Source organism: Leopardus geoffroyi, chromosome D3 (assembly GCF_018350155.1).
Source record: "Leopardus geoffroyi isolate Oge1 chromosome D3, O.geoffroyi_Oge1_pat1.0, whole genome shotgun sequence".
Classification (NCBI taxonomy): Eukaryota; Metazoa; Chordata; class Mammalia; order Carnivora; family Felidae; genus Leopardus; species Leopardus geoffroyi.
The window spans coordinates 53735548-53752942 of record NC_059339.1 but is presented as its reverse complement, the minus strand read 5'-3'; the positions used below and the strand labels follow the sequence as shown (position 1 = coordinate 53752942).

The window sequence follows — 17395 nt, the reverse complement described above, 5'->3', positions numbered from 1 at the left end:
GTCCTTCTGCAACATTGGATAGATCACCTCTTCGTCCACACCCCCCGCCCCCCACGGCGGCTCTCCATCCCACTCAGATAAAGAATTACAAGTCTTCAGAACTGTACACAATCTGGCCACCTGTTCTTTCTCTGACTCTCTCTCTCGTCCCTCTTACCTGTTACTCACTCCGCTCCGGCCACACTGGCAGCATGCCAAGCGGGCAGCATCTGTCCACAGATCTTTGAGTAAGCTACGGTTAGAATTCTGAGAACACACCTCCCAGTGACGTCAAAGGTCACCTTCTCAGCCATACCTACGCTGGCCACCCTGCACTCTCTGTCCCCCTCACCCAGCCCTATTTTTAATAACGCTTCTCGGGGCGCCTGAGTGGCTCAGTTGGTTGAGTGTCCGACTTCGGCTCAGGTCGTGATCTCGCGGCCAGTGAGTTCGAGCCCACGTCGGGCTCTGTGCTGACAGCTCAGAGCCTGGAGCCTGTTTCAGATTCTGTGTCTCCCTCTCTCTCTGACCCTTCTCCGTTCATACTCTGTCTCTCTCTCTGTCTCAAAAATAAATAAACATCAAAAAAATTAAAAATAAATAAAATAAAATAAAAAATAACGCTTCTCACCTCCTGACCTATTACATACCCTAGTCATTTTTCGTGTTTATCATTGTCTTCTGCCACAGTGTAAGATTTAAGACAGAGATTTTCACCTGGTCTCTTCATTGACTTCTGTCTAGCATCTAGAGTGATGCCTCCACCGTAGATGCTACCAAAAAAAAAAAAAAAAATGTCTTGAGTATGAATGAAAGTTTCCCTGTTTCTGCCCGGTGTCCTGTAGACACACGCTGAGAGATCTGCCTCATTATAGCTTTTAATTCCTTTTCAAGTTTCTCAAGTGTTATAGTGTAAACAGCATTCAGAAAATGAGTGCTAAGAACACTATGTCTTTGGCTTGGTTACATACGGTCTTATTCTAAACTGAAAACAACTCCTAGAATGAAGCAGAAGTATCATAAATATTGAAAGTATATGAACAATAATAGATCCTTGACATTTTGGGGAATATGTTCAAAGTTCTTCACAATTCCCCCAAAGTACAGATACCACAATGGTATATCCTACTGTCATGAACTCTATGCGGAACAGTAAAAAAGAGAGAAGGAAGCCACATGTTGCTGTAGATGGAACTGGCTCCTCTCCAGGCCCACTCACCCCCTGGCCCAGCCTTGCCCTGCTCAGGCTTCACACTTGTGCTGCAGAAACACCACAAATTACAGCGGCTCATGCGCCCTCAGCATCGCCCACATATTGCTGAAACCAAGGATATCAATTCTGTGGGAGCCAAAGGTCCGCTATATTATTTTGTCCTACTTGCAAAAATTTGAAATACTACTTTAAACAAATTAGTTGCCCTGGGGCGTTCGGCCTTCCTTTTAGAACATAGCATGTGTGGGTGTTAATTACAACTAAATGACAAGGGGATTATTATCAAAAACAAACTGAGCAATCATTTGTAACAGAGTAAGTTTTCACTTTGAGATCAAATTACAAATAAGCATCCATTCAGTTTGATTTTGGTCATCTGGTAATAAACTCTTGATGTGAACAAAAAGATGCAAAGGAGAAAACATATGTGTTTGTACTCATTTTTAAGCTGACTTTTCAATATAGATCCCAGTTCAAGAAAACCTTCTGCCGTGGTAACTTTTTCCCCTCATGATAGTGATCAGAAGCCTTCAACAAAGAAGAGTGGGAGTAAAGAAAGGGGATGCTGTCGCCACGGTGACAGCTGTCCAGCGTAAACATCTCACATCTCTTCCGTTTATCGTGTATTTTAGGGCAATTCAAGCTGCTGGAACAAGACCGGGATATAAAGGAGCCAGTGCAATATTTCAACAGTGTGGAGGAGGTGGCTAAAGCATTTCCTGAACGCGTGTACGTCATGGAGGAAATAACATTCAACGTGAAGGTAGTTCTAGAAGAACCGACTATTTATCCTCCCTGAAATAAGTTAACTTTCAGGTCACTGTGTACACAGTGAGTTCCCCCTGTGCTTCATAGGAGAGTTCCATCTGATGGATTCGTGTCAGTGGCCCAAACTGGTCTTTTTAAGAACTGCATGTGCTGTAGATGACCTATCTCTCCAACAGGTTACTGTGTTAACATTATCTTTTGCTAGAACAACTGTCGAGGCAGATCAAAAGATTTTTTTTTTTAATTTGGGCTTTATTCTCTAATATGTAACAGTTGTTTGGCCAGCTCTTCTGTAAGCCTGGATGCTCCACTTGTGGGAGCAAGCGAAAGGCATATGACAACACTAATACTGAGCACTTACTTAAAGAAAAAGGGAGAATCTTCCAGAGTGTGCCCTGACATCAGCTTCTATTCATTCCATTATTTGTAGTCTATCTATATCAGTACACAGAGGGAAAATTGATATATAGAATATTGCCCTGTATGTATTTGTTGATGTTTGGTCATCAAAGAAAAGCTAGATTGTGTTTATTGTGCTGTATTTGTTTTGCATTCTTAATGGGACATTTCTGTCCCGTGGTGCATAATGAGCGAGCTCCTTTGACTAGACTTGCTGTTGAAGAGGGACTAACCAGAGAATCCCTGTCACCAAGGCCCAACCTTATTGCCTGTAAACCCATTGTGTTTTCTTCAAAAACACACACGTTTGCTACAGCATTCTAGAAAATGTTCACATTGAAAGCATTAACCTCCCTTCATTCATCAGGAAGTCCAACTAAGTCATGTTCGGTAAACATTTCAATATTTTGGGGGCAAGATGCCCGTTTGTTAGAAATCCACTCTATGTGAAAAACAGACTGCAGGGTATCTTAGTCCAAGAATGCAACAGTGTCTTTGTGGGTGACTCACTCTACCCACACTCCTCAGGAAAGGGGGGAAATGTCTAAGACAGCCTCCCTGTTGGAACAGTGGCCCTGCCCATTTGGTCAGCTAAGCCAAGTCATTCTTCCAATTCTAAAATAGAGCTGCTACTCCACTTTCTTTGGTTTTATTATTAAAATGGGTAGATTTTGTGTCCTGTTAAATTCCTAACTAGCTAAATTATGCTTGTATTCAAAAATATTTATAACTTTTAAGGCCTTGAGTAGCTCAGTCTATGAGTCTTGAACTTACACCGAAGATTTATGAGAACATGCTCAGTTGTAAACATACCAAGATTCATAGGTGAGGAGTTACTCAAATACGATTTGATTCTTGTCTCAATAAGATGTAAACCTTTCCTTAAAACTTATATCTAAAGTTACCTAAATTGGAAAAAAAAAATATTTAGAAAGGAAAGTTAATACTTTTAAACTCTTTTCTTAAAACAATGCATTTGCTGATAAATCATGAGAAATCAAGCATAAAAATGTGTTAAGACTTTTTAAAGATTTTGTCAAGTATTAAAACAACATTCAGTCTTTTGCAGCATATTGTTCTTGTAAAAGATTTTTTTAAATGCCTCTAGCAGCTGTTTTTTGTGTGTGAATTTGTATGAAGTCAGCAATGATTGAAAGAATAATACTGAAATCAATACAGTTTGATGGGTTGTTGTTTTTTTTTACAGAATATCATGATTGACTCTGTTTATTCAAACATATGTAATAGAGATGCCATTTAAAAATTCAGCATAGCGGTATGAATCTATTTAACACTACTAACCTGTACACTTAAAAATGGTTAAGATGATAAATTTTATGTTACATATATTTTATCACAATTTTTCTTAAAAAAAACCCAAAAAGGCTCAGAAACATAGACAAATGGGTAAGTGTACAGAATTCAAGCTTACAGCGTCCATAGAGCTGCCTGGACTTGGGCTGAGTTCCTGTGCTCTCCATACATGAATATTTAATACCTCTAGTCTATTACTTAGAAAGTTTTTTTTTCTTAATTTTTTTTAATGTTTATTCATTTTTGAAAGACAGAGACAGAGCACAAGCAGGGGTGGGGCGGAGAGAGGGGAGGGGGACACAGATCCGAAGCAGGCTCCAGGCTCCGAGCTGTCAGCACAGGGCCTGACGCAGGGCTCGAACTCACGAACCGTGAGATCATGACCTGGGCCGAAGTCAGATGCTCAACCGACTGAGCCACCCAGGCGCCCCTATTACTTACAAAGTTTTAAGATGCTATCACATCCATCTGCCATTAATCATTAAGACATCGTTCACTTATATTCAAAGAAGAATTGATCAAGGAACCTCAGGAAATTTGCACAAAGAAATACACAAAAGTCTGTGTGCTTAGTGAATAAACACCCAAGTAAATAAATAAACCAAGGAGATTTATGGAAAAGATGTCTGGATACCACTTGGACCCCTCAAAAATAAAGTGTTGGAAGTCATGGTCTTTAAGAACTGGTCATAATGTGCATATGCATGTACACAGTACTTAATGTGAGAGCCAAGTGGGGGTAAGGAAATGGTGTGCCTGGTTACTACTTTGCTTGGAGAGGGAGAAAAATAATTAAAAACAGTACAACAGGGATGCCTGGCTGGCTCAGTGAGTAGAGCATGCAATTCTTGATCTCAGGGTCGTGAGTTCAAAGCCCGTGTCGGGTGTAGAGATTACTTAAAAAAGCAACAGCAGTACAACATACTCATAAATACATCTGTTATAAATAAATACTATTAAATGTATAATGTTAAATATTATATAACTATAGATGTTATCCATAAAGCAATGTTTTAAGTGGTAACGGAATTCAGGCCTCCTTTCAAAACTTCACCCTCTACTCTCCGCTTCAGGTACAGCAGAAATTAGACCAAGAGGATAAACAGCTCAAGAAATAACTTACAGTTAAGAATTGGTAGCTAACTGGCATCTGGAGAGTCAAAAGGCACAATTATTATTTGAAATAAAAAAATAGAAACGTTTGTATAAACAGTCATATATACTTATAATAACAAATAGAAATGAAGCATAATAAGAATATGGAGTAGAACAGGGGTTGAAAACGAATGGGAACTCTATAGTGTTATTACTTTCAAGACTGTAGCAGAACTTTAACAAAAGTTAATGGCTAGGATTAGTACTATGCACAAGTTTATTTAAAAATAAGCCATTCCTGGGGCGTCTGGGTGGCTCAGTGGGTTGAGCGTCCAACTTCAGCTCACGTCATGATCTCACTGCTTGTGAGTTCGAGCCCCGCATTGGGCTCTGTGCTGACAGCTCAGAGCCTGGATGGAGCCTGCTTGGGATTCTCTGTCTCCCTCTCTCTCTGCGCGTCCCCTGCTCATGCTCTGTCTCTCTCTGTCTCTCAAAAATAAATAAACATTGGGGCACCTGAGTGGCTCAGTCAGTTAAGCATCCGACGTCAGCTCAGGTCATGATCTTGCAGTTCGTGGGTTCGAGCCCCGCATTGGGCTCTGTGGTGACAGCTTGGAGCCTGGAGCCTGCTACGGATTCTGTGTGTGTGCATCTCTCTCTCTCTCTCTCTCTCTCTCTCTGCTCCTCCCCTACTCATGCTCTCTCTCTCTCTCTCAAAAATAAATAAACATCAAAATTTTTTAGAATAAATAAACAAACATTAAAATAATTAAATTAAAAATAAGCCATTCCAGGGTGCCTGCCTTAGTTGGTAGAGTGTGTGACTCTTAATCTCAGGATTGTTAGTTTGAGCTCCACGTTAGGCATAGAGATAACTTTTAAGAAATCAAAAATAAGCCATTCCTTTTATCTTGAAATTGTCCTTTTTCTTTAAGATTTGTTTTTTAAGATTTATTTATTTCTTTGAGGGGGGGGGAGGCTGGGGCAGAGAGAGAATTCCAAGCAGGCTCCACACTGTCAGAGTGGAGCCCGAAGTGGGATTCAACTCAGGACCATGAGATCATGATCTGAACTGAAATCAAGAGTTGGACACTTAACCGACTGAGCCACCCAAGCACCCTAAAATTAAATGTGTTTTTAAAAGATGCCTTGATGTGCTTGAAATTATCTGCCTGATTGCCCCATCATTAACTGCATGAAATGAATTAATATATATTAAATGTTTAATTCTTTAAACAGCAAATATATTTTGAGCACTTCCTGCACGTCTAGGCACTGTTAATAAACATGCAAACACTTGAGATTATAGTCAGTTGAGATATATATTGGCAGACAATATATGTACAAGTAGAAATACTACCTCCAAATAAAGGGATCAAGGAGACAGTGAGATGTACAGGGTTTGGAGCTTGGGGCAAGGAATGGGCTTGGAGTATACATTTGTGGCTCAAAAGCTCCTCGATGGCATTTGAAGCCATAGGACAGGTTGAGTTCACCTACATCATGGCTGATTTTTTTTTTCCTCCCAGGGACATTTGACAATGTCAGGGTACAATTTTGATTGAGGAAGGGTGAGTGCTACTGACTTCTAGCAGGTAGAGGACAGGGATGCTGCTAAAAACCCTACAATGCACAGGACAGCCCCACACCAAAGATGATCTGACCCAAAATGTCAGTAGTGCCGAAGCTAGGAAACTCTGACCTAGAGACTAGATAAAGAAGAGAAGAAGAGAAGAGACCAAAGACTGAGCCCTGGAACACCCCTGCATTGAGGTCCAGGAGAGACTGCAAGGAGTAACAGTAAGATGGTGAAGCATGTGGATGGATGTTCCAGAAGCCACAGGACAAAAAGCGTTTCAAAGAGGAAGGGGCAACAGTGTCGAATGTTACTTAGTGATTGGATTAGAGGACTTGGAACTCACTGTGAAATCCAGCAAAATGGAAGCCTTTGGTAGCCTTGACAGGAAGAAAATAACAGTCAGCTCCGAGATCCGAAAGTAAGTTTTTGCCAGGGAAGTACACAGTAGGATGGTCCCAGAGTTTTGTCCAGGTATAAGTTTCAAGTGAGACTACTCAGCACCAGCTGTTTTCTTCCAGCCATCTTTGGCTTCCAGGATGCAGATACAGAGTAGACAGAGCGTTGCGTTTAATCAGAGCTGGGGCTGTACTAGGTGAGCGTAACAGAAATTAGAAAAAGTGTGGATGAAGTACGCCCTAGAGTGACAGATAGTGATGAGCCGTGGACTCCTCACTGGATAAAAAAAGTGTGAATACAAGAAGTATCACCCCAGTGAGAACCTAGGAGTCCTAATATGGGGTTAAGGAACTTCTGAACTGGTTAAGAAAGTGATATGCAAGATTGGAGTGGTCGTAGAATATAAAATACTTGAAATTGGGGGCACCTGGGTGGCTCAGGAAGTTGAACACCCACCTCTTGATTTTGGCTCAGGTCATGATTCATGGGTTCGAGCCCCATGCTTTTAGCATGGAGCCTCTTTGGGATTTTCTCTGTCCCTCTCTCCCTGCCGCTCCCCTGCTCAGACACACTCTCTCTCTCTCACTCCCAAAAATAAATAAACTTTAAAAAATAAATAAAATACTTGAAATCAAACTTTAGGTGGTAATGCTGTATAGGAAATGACAGGAGTAGCTATTTTTTTCAAATCTATGTCTGTTGGAGCATCTAACTAAGGTGGTAGGAAATGGAAGATGAGGGGCACCTGGGTAATTCAGTTAAGCGTCCAGCGTCAGCTCAGGTCATGATCTTGCGGTTGGTGAGTTCGAGCCCCACGCCGGGCTCTCTGCTGTCAGCACAGAGCCTGCTTCAGATCCTCTCTTTTCCTCTCTCTCTGCCCCTCTCCCATTTGAATGCACACACACACCCTCTCTCTCAGAAATAAATAAACATTAAAAAAAAAAAAAAGAAAATGGGAAGTGAGATGGTGAAGGAGATGAAAGAATATGTGGGCAGGTAACCTCTTGCTCATTATCTGTGTACATTGGCTCCAATCTCTCCAAAGCTAATGGCATTCGATATTTCTAAAACAACAGTCACCTGCCTCTTTCACACTGTTTCCTTTATCCATTTCAGTTTTTGGTTCCTGTGGTGAGAGTTTTGTTTCTTTTTACCTGCTTTACTGCATGTTTGTTTTTAACTGTAACCGGCATTTTCTTTCTTGTTTCTTTTAGTTGTTCATCAACGATCTCTATTGTCATGTTCTTTTCCAGTCAGAAGATGACCTATTTCAGTTGGCCATCCCAACTGAAGGCTCATTCCTCTACCTTTTAATAACAAAAATCGCCACCCAACAATTTTCAGGCATACATCTTCTTTTAAACAAGCTGTCGTGGATCTAAAGAGCATGTTGGAGTGCGTAGTGTAGCTCAGGCTCTGAATTTGGAGCTGAGTTCACACCCCAAGTCCAGGCATTGACTATGAACACAGAAAGGTCACATGACCCCTTCAGTCCTGGTGTCATCACCTGCAAAATGGGGGTGATTCCACCCTCCTCGTAAACGTTTCATGAGAATTTCATGAAGTAATGGCACTAACGTGCTTTGCAAGTGACTAGTATTGGAGTTCACCAACCACAGCCTTGGAGTAAGGCACCTGTTTTGCAAATAAAGCTTTATTGGGACACAGCCACTGCATCCATATACATATATGTTCGGTGTCTGTGGCTGCTTCCACAATATAACAGTGGAGTTGAGTAATTGTACAGAGACCATATGGCATGCAAGTCTAAAATTACTACTGTCTGGCCCTATAAGAAAAAGTTTGCCAACCCCTGATTCAGAACATAAAATCATACTAAAATTAGGTTTCCCATTTAAAAAAAAAAAAAAAAAAGAATTCCCAGCACAGATTATTTCACTTACTCTTTATTTAGTACTTTGTACCCTGGACTTTATATTAAAACCTCAGTACAGGGGCGCCTGGGTGGCTCAGTCGGTTGAGCATCCGACTTCAGCTCAGGTCACGATCTCGCGGTCAGTGAGTTCGAGCCCCTCATCGGGCTCTGGGCTGACGGCTCAGAGCCTGGAGCCTGCTTCGGATTCTGTGTCTCCCTCTCTCTCTGCCCCTCCCCCGTTCATGCTCTGTCTCTCTCTGTCTCAAAAATAAATAAATGTTTAAAAAAAATTTTTTTTAAATAAATAAATAAAACCTCAGTACATAGTAACTGTTGTTGTTTCAAAATACCCCTTCACCTCAAGTACTTCTTTGGAAACTTATCGTGCTGGTACCCAGTGAATTATTTCAAATGTTTTCCAGCCTTTTGAACTCAGCCCAGTAATGATGAAAAATTTTCCCACACATACACTTTCTGCCATCAAAATAATGACTAACAAATTCAGTCCTAATTTCAGTTCTGTCTTTACTGAGACATAAGCAGAGGGAAGAAAAGATGGCCTTCAGTTTGGCGTTGGGTAGCTTGCCATCTCTAAGTGTGGAAGAGACATTCTGGCTTCACTGCTGTCGCCCAAAAGCGACATTCATTAAAATTAGTGCTCTCCAGTCAGAGAGAGTCCAAATACCCTAATCTGGATGCTATAATGTTGCTATTTTCATTCCAGCTAGTGAAGTCCAAGGTTTCAGCTGTTCCAAGCATAGATTTCCCCAGAGGCAAAATAACAAGTTTGCATTGTCTCAACTGGGGAAAACGTCCCACTGGGGAATTGTGAGATTTCAGTGATAGCGGGAGCATAGGCACCACCTCTGCCTGCACAGATCTCTTCAGAGCCATTGCCATGTGGTCTGGGGCGAGAGCGAGCTGACGTTCTTGTCACCTACATCTTGGCTTGTGATTACTGGGTTTGGCACCTGTTTTCTGCAGAGGTGATAATGTCTAGCAGCAAAACTATCCTAATGGGTGGAGAAGGATTGCAGCGTTGTCTTTTTTAATAGGGAAAAAAAAAAAAATCCTGTTAAGATTCAGAGACTTAAATGCTAACTGAGCTTAATACTGAGAAACATGACCGAGAGTAAAATGATAAAATATTATAAATAATCTCACAGGACTAGGAAGTTTACAGACGGTTTTGAAAATCGTCACGTTTTAGATCTGGAAATGCCCTTAACACAACACTGAGTCCTACTCCTTTTAGCAAATAGGAAAACTAAGAAACAGATGTTAGCCGACTTCATTGATTCGCACAAAGCCACAAAACTACTTAGCAGCAAAGCTTAGTCTCCTGATTCAATCCGGTCATCTTTGTGCTCCCCCAAATGCTATTTGTGGATTTCAGATAAGGCTCACAATTGTGATCAGAATACCCTTTCACGTTGACTCAGTAGCTTGCATGGTTAATTCATTTTCTTATTTAAAAATCCAAACAAAGGTGTCCAATAATTACTACCTAGCCAAATCTTCCTGTCTTTTGTACTTTGGAACACCTGTGGTCTCACACATGGGACTTGGCAACAGTATGAGTGTTACACATGTAAGTTTTTAGATCTTTCCTGACGCAAGCATTTAAAAGAGAAAATCCTACAAGTTAACTTACTGTCAGCATCCGTGCAGCATGTATCTAAGTGAACCCTTTTGAACCACAACAAAAATACTTCTGTAAAGGGTTAGCCCCAAAATTTTAAAGTATTAACCAGTATTATCAGAGAAACAAGGCTACATACAGTTGGGTTCTTGCATTGTTGCTTGAAGCAGCGTTAAAGATACACTGACATGGCTTCAATGCACCATTGAATAAATAAGGAGAGTTCTAAAGTTTAACGTGAGTGACTCGTGCAACTCGATGCTGAACTTTGGATTTTTTCCAAGGCTTCCAAGTTACTGAGAATCCACTAGGGTTTTATCCCCAACTCATAGATATGAGGCAATTCATGTGCCTTTTATCTTAACATATTAGTTACCCTTTTTTAAGCTGCCATCTGAAAAAGATGAAATAAAGCTCTTCCCCCTGTGCCAACTAGTTGGACTGTATCTTATTTCCATGTATAAAGTAGTTAACAAGTGAAACATATGTCATGCTACTCTCTTTACTCATTTTAACAGAACAACTACAGACGAGGCCTTGAAAATACATTAATTGAGAGGTGTTAGGCTGCTTGTGATTCTACTCTTGTCTGTTTCATTCTATGACATCTTCCTGATCATTTTGTCTTTCGGGCAAAAACAGCTTGCTAGTTGCCTTTGTTCTGCATTTGTCGGCCATCCTATGGTCGTCCTAAAGTGATACTTCTTTGGGGGAATTTTGTGGGTGTACGTGTTGTTTTAAGAGTGTAGTTCAGGTGTAACCATCATTCCTAGTTTAAAATACCATGCCTAGTGCCTGTCTTGACAATTCAGAAGAAGCATCTCTTCCCCAAGTTGTAGGATTGTAATAATCAGAGAGGTGGGTTTTTCTTGGGAGTTTTCAAAACGAATAGGGATTATTTGCTCTGGCATTTTCTACCTCTCTGGAACCTTTCAAGTGCAAGTAATTCTAGTTAGCCAGGTTTGGGGGGGAGCTGTGAATTTTATCCGAAGTTCTGTCCAAAAAAGAACTATAATTTCGTTTGTTTCCTAAAATATATAATACTTTTCTGTCATCTTAAAGAGAAGTACTTGAACAAAAGTTAAACTTCTCTCCATCTCCCGAGATGTTGCATGAAGAGACCTTCCACCCCGAGAATTGGGTGTTTTACGGTCTCGGTAAGATTGTTGCCTTTTGTTGGTTAGAGTACCTGCCTTAATTAACCATCAGTTTTAATTTCCACTTCTATTCTGCTGTGGTCTGGTAACAGTTTGAATGGAATTTTTATTATAGGGGAGTAAGCATGCTGAGATATGGTCTTTCAAGGCTTTTCTATAAGCCCTAACATTAACATCATATTTTTTTGGCTGATCAGAGGCCTTGAGCTCACTGCCTTGTTCTTGACTATATTCCAGAGAGATCAGAAATTATCAATTATTGGTCAATCTAAATTTTGTCAGATGTAAGAAAAAAAAATTTTTTAATTGCATGTTTTCTTTACCATGAGTCAGATGTCCTTTATTTTCAAGAGTCATTCAGAATGATAAGTTGGATACAATTGTGAGGTTAATTATGTCAGTGTTTGAAGATAGCCCAGTGGCTTTGATTTTTGTTGTTCTTGTTGTTGTTGGTCTTCTGAGGTTTTGAGGCCTTGTCTGGAAAACGACCATTTGGCAAGCCCTCTGCCATACCACTGCAAATTAAATCATTGCCGCGCACTTCTCCTCCTTGCCCTATTTCCTGTTTAAAAAGAGAGAGGAACACTCAGGATTGACATTTATCTTAACTCTTCATGCCTGTTGTTCCTCATTTTCTGCCATTTCCCCAAAGAAAAGAGATACAAAAATTGAAGTTTGGGGGGAAATGACCTAATACTAATCAAATATTAGTTATTTGATCTAGCAGTCAGATCAATCCTGATTTTTTTTTTTCAAGAGTTGAAATGTTGACCTCTGTAACATGTTTGATCTTTAGAACAACTGTTCTTAGAAAACAGATTATCTGTTGCCAGAGCTGTCTGTGGGTGTGGGTGTGTGTAAAACTTTATATCAGTGTTTTAAAATGTTGCTTGACCATGGGGTATTAATTCCGAATGGTATTATGAACAGTAAAACCCTGATAGTTTCCTGGATTAGACCTATTAGAGTTGTTTAGATAACACACTTTGAATTACTTCCTCTCAGGAAACATTGAAACTGGAAATGTTAAGCAGGCACGCATACCGAAGCACTTAGACAGAACGCATTGTTTCTTTTGCTCTTAAAAAAAGAAAAAAAGAAAGAAATTATGCAAATAAATCACATCTGTGGAAACCAGAGGAGACTGGCTCAACTGCCAGAGGAAGAGCATTTATTCAGGAGATTCTTCACCCGCCACCAACAGTGACCACAAGATGGGTTGGGACGTTAGTCTCATAATTTATGCAGAACTAATTGCTGGCATTAATGATGCCATCAGGGTTGGGAGCGTGGAATTACAGATTGTACTCACATATGTTATACATTTTTATGTATGGGAGTAGGAGTAACTTCCTCTAGAAGTATACACATACACCAGAACGTAGACAAAACTGTTGAATGTGCCCAGAGAGTGACATTTAGTAAGGATAATTTTGAGCTGTTTACACTGTGCACGTCCCGTCTTGATTTGGGTCTCACAAGCTACACGGACGTTCGCTTTCAGTTCTTTTGGTGTGTGGTACTCACTAGACCCCATGATTTCTTCATTCTAGAAGGTGTATGTTTATAAAGGTAAATTAGGAAAAATATATTAAGTTGATTTAAAGGTCTAGAAAGAAACATATGCTCTGTTATTCCTTCGCAATTGAGAAGCTCCTTGGATGTTAACTGGAAATAGTTTGTTGTGTGAGTGAGTGTGTGTGTATTTCTCAAGTCTCATGAGAACCCTTTCTCTCAACATCCCTGTCTCCATCCTGATCCAAATGGATGAACTGCCAAGTTTTTTACAAAGTTTTACTAAAAAGGAAGTACAGCAGTGCATCTGAGCATTTTGGAGGCTAGTCTGCCTTAAAACGGTGTATTTTTTTGAATCATTTCAATGTGTTCACTTCCTTTGGGATGTAACTGTAAGGATATTTCAGGCCCTATTCTGACATTAAGTTTTATTTTGGGATAACACATTGAATAAAAACTTGAGCAATTCTTCAGTACAGAAGAAAGGATAATGCTTAAAGTAGTGGTTAGGGCTTGAAAACAGTAGTAGGTAGAAATAGAAGCCAACACGAACCTACACAGAGGTGAAAGTCAATATGAAACAGAATTATTAAGAAGTTAAATGTTTTTGTGGGGTGCCTGGGTGGCCCAATTGGTTAAGACTCTGACTTTGGCTCAGGTCATAGTGTCACGGTTCAGGAGTTCAAGCCCTACATGGGCACCAACCCCACGGTCTGCTGTCCACGCAGAGCCCTTTCAGATCCTCTGTCCCCTCTCTCTCTGCCGTCCCCTGCTCATGCTCACTCTCTCTCAAAATAAATAAAAGAATTTAAATGTTTGGGGGGCAACTGGCTGGCTCAGTTGGTAGAGAATTCAGCTCTTGATCTCAGGGTTGTGAATTCGAGCCCCAAATTGGGCACAGAGCTTACTTTTTAAAACTTCTTTAATGTTTTTATTGTTCATAAAAGTAATATTAATGGCCTCTATTTATTGAGAACTTGCCACTGTGGGAAGTTGTTTACATACGCTGATTAAGCTAGTAGAGTAGACGGTAGGGGTAATGTTCTCATTTTGCCTGAGGTCACCTAATACTAAAGGCAGATACAAACTCAGCTCATAACTTAGTTAATAGTTTTGTTCCAGTTAATTTCCAAAGGCCATAGATCTTTTCATTCATCTATCCCTGGGCTCGGCAAACTTTTTCTATAGAGGGACAAAGAATAAATACATTTGTGGTGGGGCACCTGGGTGACTCAGTGAGTTAAGAGTCCAACTCTTGGTACCAGCTCAGGTCTTGATCTCATGGTTGAGAGTTCAAGCCCCGCATTGTGCTCCACACCCAACATGGAGACTGCTTTTTAAAAAATTTGTTTTAGTTTGCGGGCTTACAGTTACCGTGGCACCCACTCAACGCTGCCATTGTAGAATGAAAGCAGTCGTAAACTGTGCACAAAGGAATGAACACAGCAATGTCCTAATAAAACTTTATTTACAAAGTCAGATGGTGGGCCACATTTGGACTATGCACAATAGTTTGCTGACCTCTGATCTGTATTATTGTAAACATAGCTAGATGCTAGCTGAAAATAAAAGCCTTAGGGATAAACTAAAAGTAGAATTAATAGCAAATGAATCTTCATAGGGACTCTTGGTGACCAAAGTCAAGAGAATAAAGTAACTGAAGCCTTGAGGCTATAAGTCCTGTGGGAAAAGAAAGTCAGCCCTGATATGTGCCAAATACTATAATTTATAAATGATTTATTAGCTTAAAAAAAACCTCTCTTCTCTGGGCACCTGGGTAGCTCAGTCGGTTGAGCATCTGACTCTTGATTTCAGCTCAGGTCATGATCCCGGGTCGAGGAATGGAGCCCTGCATCAGGAGCATGGAACCTACTTACTCCCTTGCTCCCTCTCTTTTTAGAAAAAAGAACAACCTAATCTATATTCTTTAAAACTCTCAAGGTCATAAAAAACAAGGAAAGACCAAGAAACTCACAGAATAAAGGACTGGATGCCTTGTGATATCCTGGCTTGATCCTGGAACAGAAAAAGGAGATTAGTGGGAAAAAATTAATGAAGTCCAAATAAAGCTTTGTGGTTGACTTAGTAGTCTTGTATTAGTGTTAATTTCTTAGTTTTGATAATAATGTGCCACGGTTCAGTAGCATGTTAACAGGAGAAGTTAGACAAAGGGTATACAACTTTGCACCTTTTCTGCAAATCTGAAATTATTCCAAATAAGTTCATTTATATTTATTTTATTTTATTTTATTATTTTATTTTTGTTAGAGAGTGTGCAAGCAGGATAGAGGGTCAGCAGGGTGGGGGAAGAGAATCTCAAGCAGGCTCAGCACAGAGACTGATTCGGGGCTCCATCCAGTATCCTTGGGATCATGACCTGAGCTGAAATCAAGAGTCAGATGCTCAACTTACTGAGCCACCCAGGCCCCCCAAATTGTGCTTATTTATTATTAATTTATTTATTTAGATTCTTAAACTTATTCCAATATAGACGCCCAGATGAATACAGAGTCTGAAAGTAAATACAATTAAATTGAGGTCTTGTTAAAAATAATAGCAACACTTGGGGCGCCTGGGTGGCGCAGTCGGTTAAGCATCCGACTTCAGCCAGGTCACGATCTCGCGGCCCGTGAGTTCGAGCCCCGCGTCGGGCTCTGGGCTGATGGCTCAGAGCCTGGAGCCTGTTTCCGATTCTGTGTCTCCCTCTCTCTCTGCCCCTCCCCCGTTCATGCTCTGTCTCTCTCTGTCCCAAAAATAAATAAACGTTGAAAAAAAAAAAAAGAATAGCAACACTTAATCTTAGTCACCTAAAATGGATTTTGGGAGCCTGAACTACCATTAAAATAATATTGTGCTGGCATTTATGTTCTGATAGTGCCTGCTACAGAGAAACGCGCTTCACTAACAAGACAATGGAGCTGTTTGTTTTCTATAGCGCTAATACGGATTGACAGATTGCTGTTCCAAAGTTTAAAATTACATAGAATGACCTAGAATAGTGGGTAAGAAACTATTTACAGAGATTGCCACTGTCAGGTTTTCTAAACACACACTGATGATTACCACTTAGTAAATAACATGAACATTGCTGGTCACTTTACCCAGTTGCTTTTTCAGTAACATAAAAGAAAAAAAAATCTATCTCCGGCTTAGTATAAATAAGCTTGATACGAAAACCTGACAGGGGCGCCTGGGTAGCTCAGTTGGTTAAGCGTCCGACTTCGGCTCAGGTCATGATCTCACGATCTGTGGGTTCGAGCCCCGTGTCCGGCTCTGTGCTGACATCTCAGAGCCTGGAGCCTGTTTCAGATTCTGTGTCTCCCTCTTTCTCTGACCCTCCCCTGTTCATGCTCTCTCTCTCCGTCTCAAAAATAAATAAATGTTTAAAAAAAATTTTTTTAAATAAAAAAAGAAAACCTGACAAAGATAACATAATAGAGCTATAGACTAATTTCACCTGTGACTAAGATACATAAGTCATAGATGAAATAGTATCAGAAGAATCATGTAGTGTAGTTTTAAGTGCACCACGCTCATAATTATTTCAGGCATATAGGGTTGTTTCAATATTTGAGAGTCTACTCATATAAAACATAGCACATCAAAATTAAAAATAAACATGACTATTTTATTGGATACAGAAATGGCATTTGATTAAACACATTTTTAAAATTTCTTTGTAGAGGGGCACCTGGGTGGCTCAGTTAATTGAGTGTCCGACTCTCTTGATTTCAGCTCTTAGCATGATCTCACAGTTGTGAGGTCGAGCCCCACTTCAGGCTCTGCAATGACAGCGTGGAGCCTGCTTGGGTTTCTCTCTCTCCCTCTCTCTCTCTCTCTGCCCTTCCGTTGCTCTCTATCTCTCTCTCTCTCTCTCTCAAAATAAATAAACCTTAAAAAAAAATTCTTGCAGAAACATTTAGAAAACTAGAATTGGTAAGACACATTACTAATATGATTTAAAAAATCCATCTCAAACCATCAAATTCCTCATTTGATATTAAAATACTGATGATATTCATATTAAAATATGGAACAACACTCACCACCATACCGTTGTCAGGGAGAAGGGTTGAAAACTAAAAAAAAAAAAAAAAAAAAAAAAAGGTAAAGTTTGCACTGGTTACATAAGATTTAGTCACTTAAGAATCTCAAGGTGATCAACTGGAAAAAACTCTTGCAGTGAGGTTCCTGGACATAGGGGATCGCAACAAATCATATGCAGCAAGTACAAATGAACAGCAATGTTCAGGGATCGACAACAAAGGCAAACTTAATTAGGGAAATAAAATCTCAATAAATGATGAGCATTGTCATGTGCTTATTTATAAATATGATGATGATGTCACTCCTTGCCAAAACAGCAGGTAGATTCACTGCCAATAAAATTACCAATGCAAACCATAGACAAAATGATTGTGAAGTTCATCTGGAAAAATAGGCAAAAATATCTAAAATTTTC

General features: G+C 40.1%; 1 protein-coding gene across 4 annotated transcripts in view; it reads left to right on the top strand.

The window, feature by feature from the left end:
- Positions 1–17395, top strand: part of GAREM1 (GRB2 associated regulator of MAPK1 subtype 1) — a 205870-nt gene that overhangs the window by 160246 nt on the left and 28229 nt on the right. For all 4 annotated transcript variants that reach the window (XM_045458960.1, XM_045458959.1, XM_045458961.1 and 1 more), the window contains one exon: positions 1825–1955. In XM_045458960.1, coding sequence (XP_045314916.1) covers positions 1825–1955 — 131 coding nt within the window. The remainder of the gene's footprint in view (positions 1–1824; positions 1956–17395) is intronic.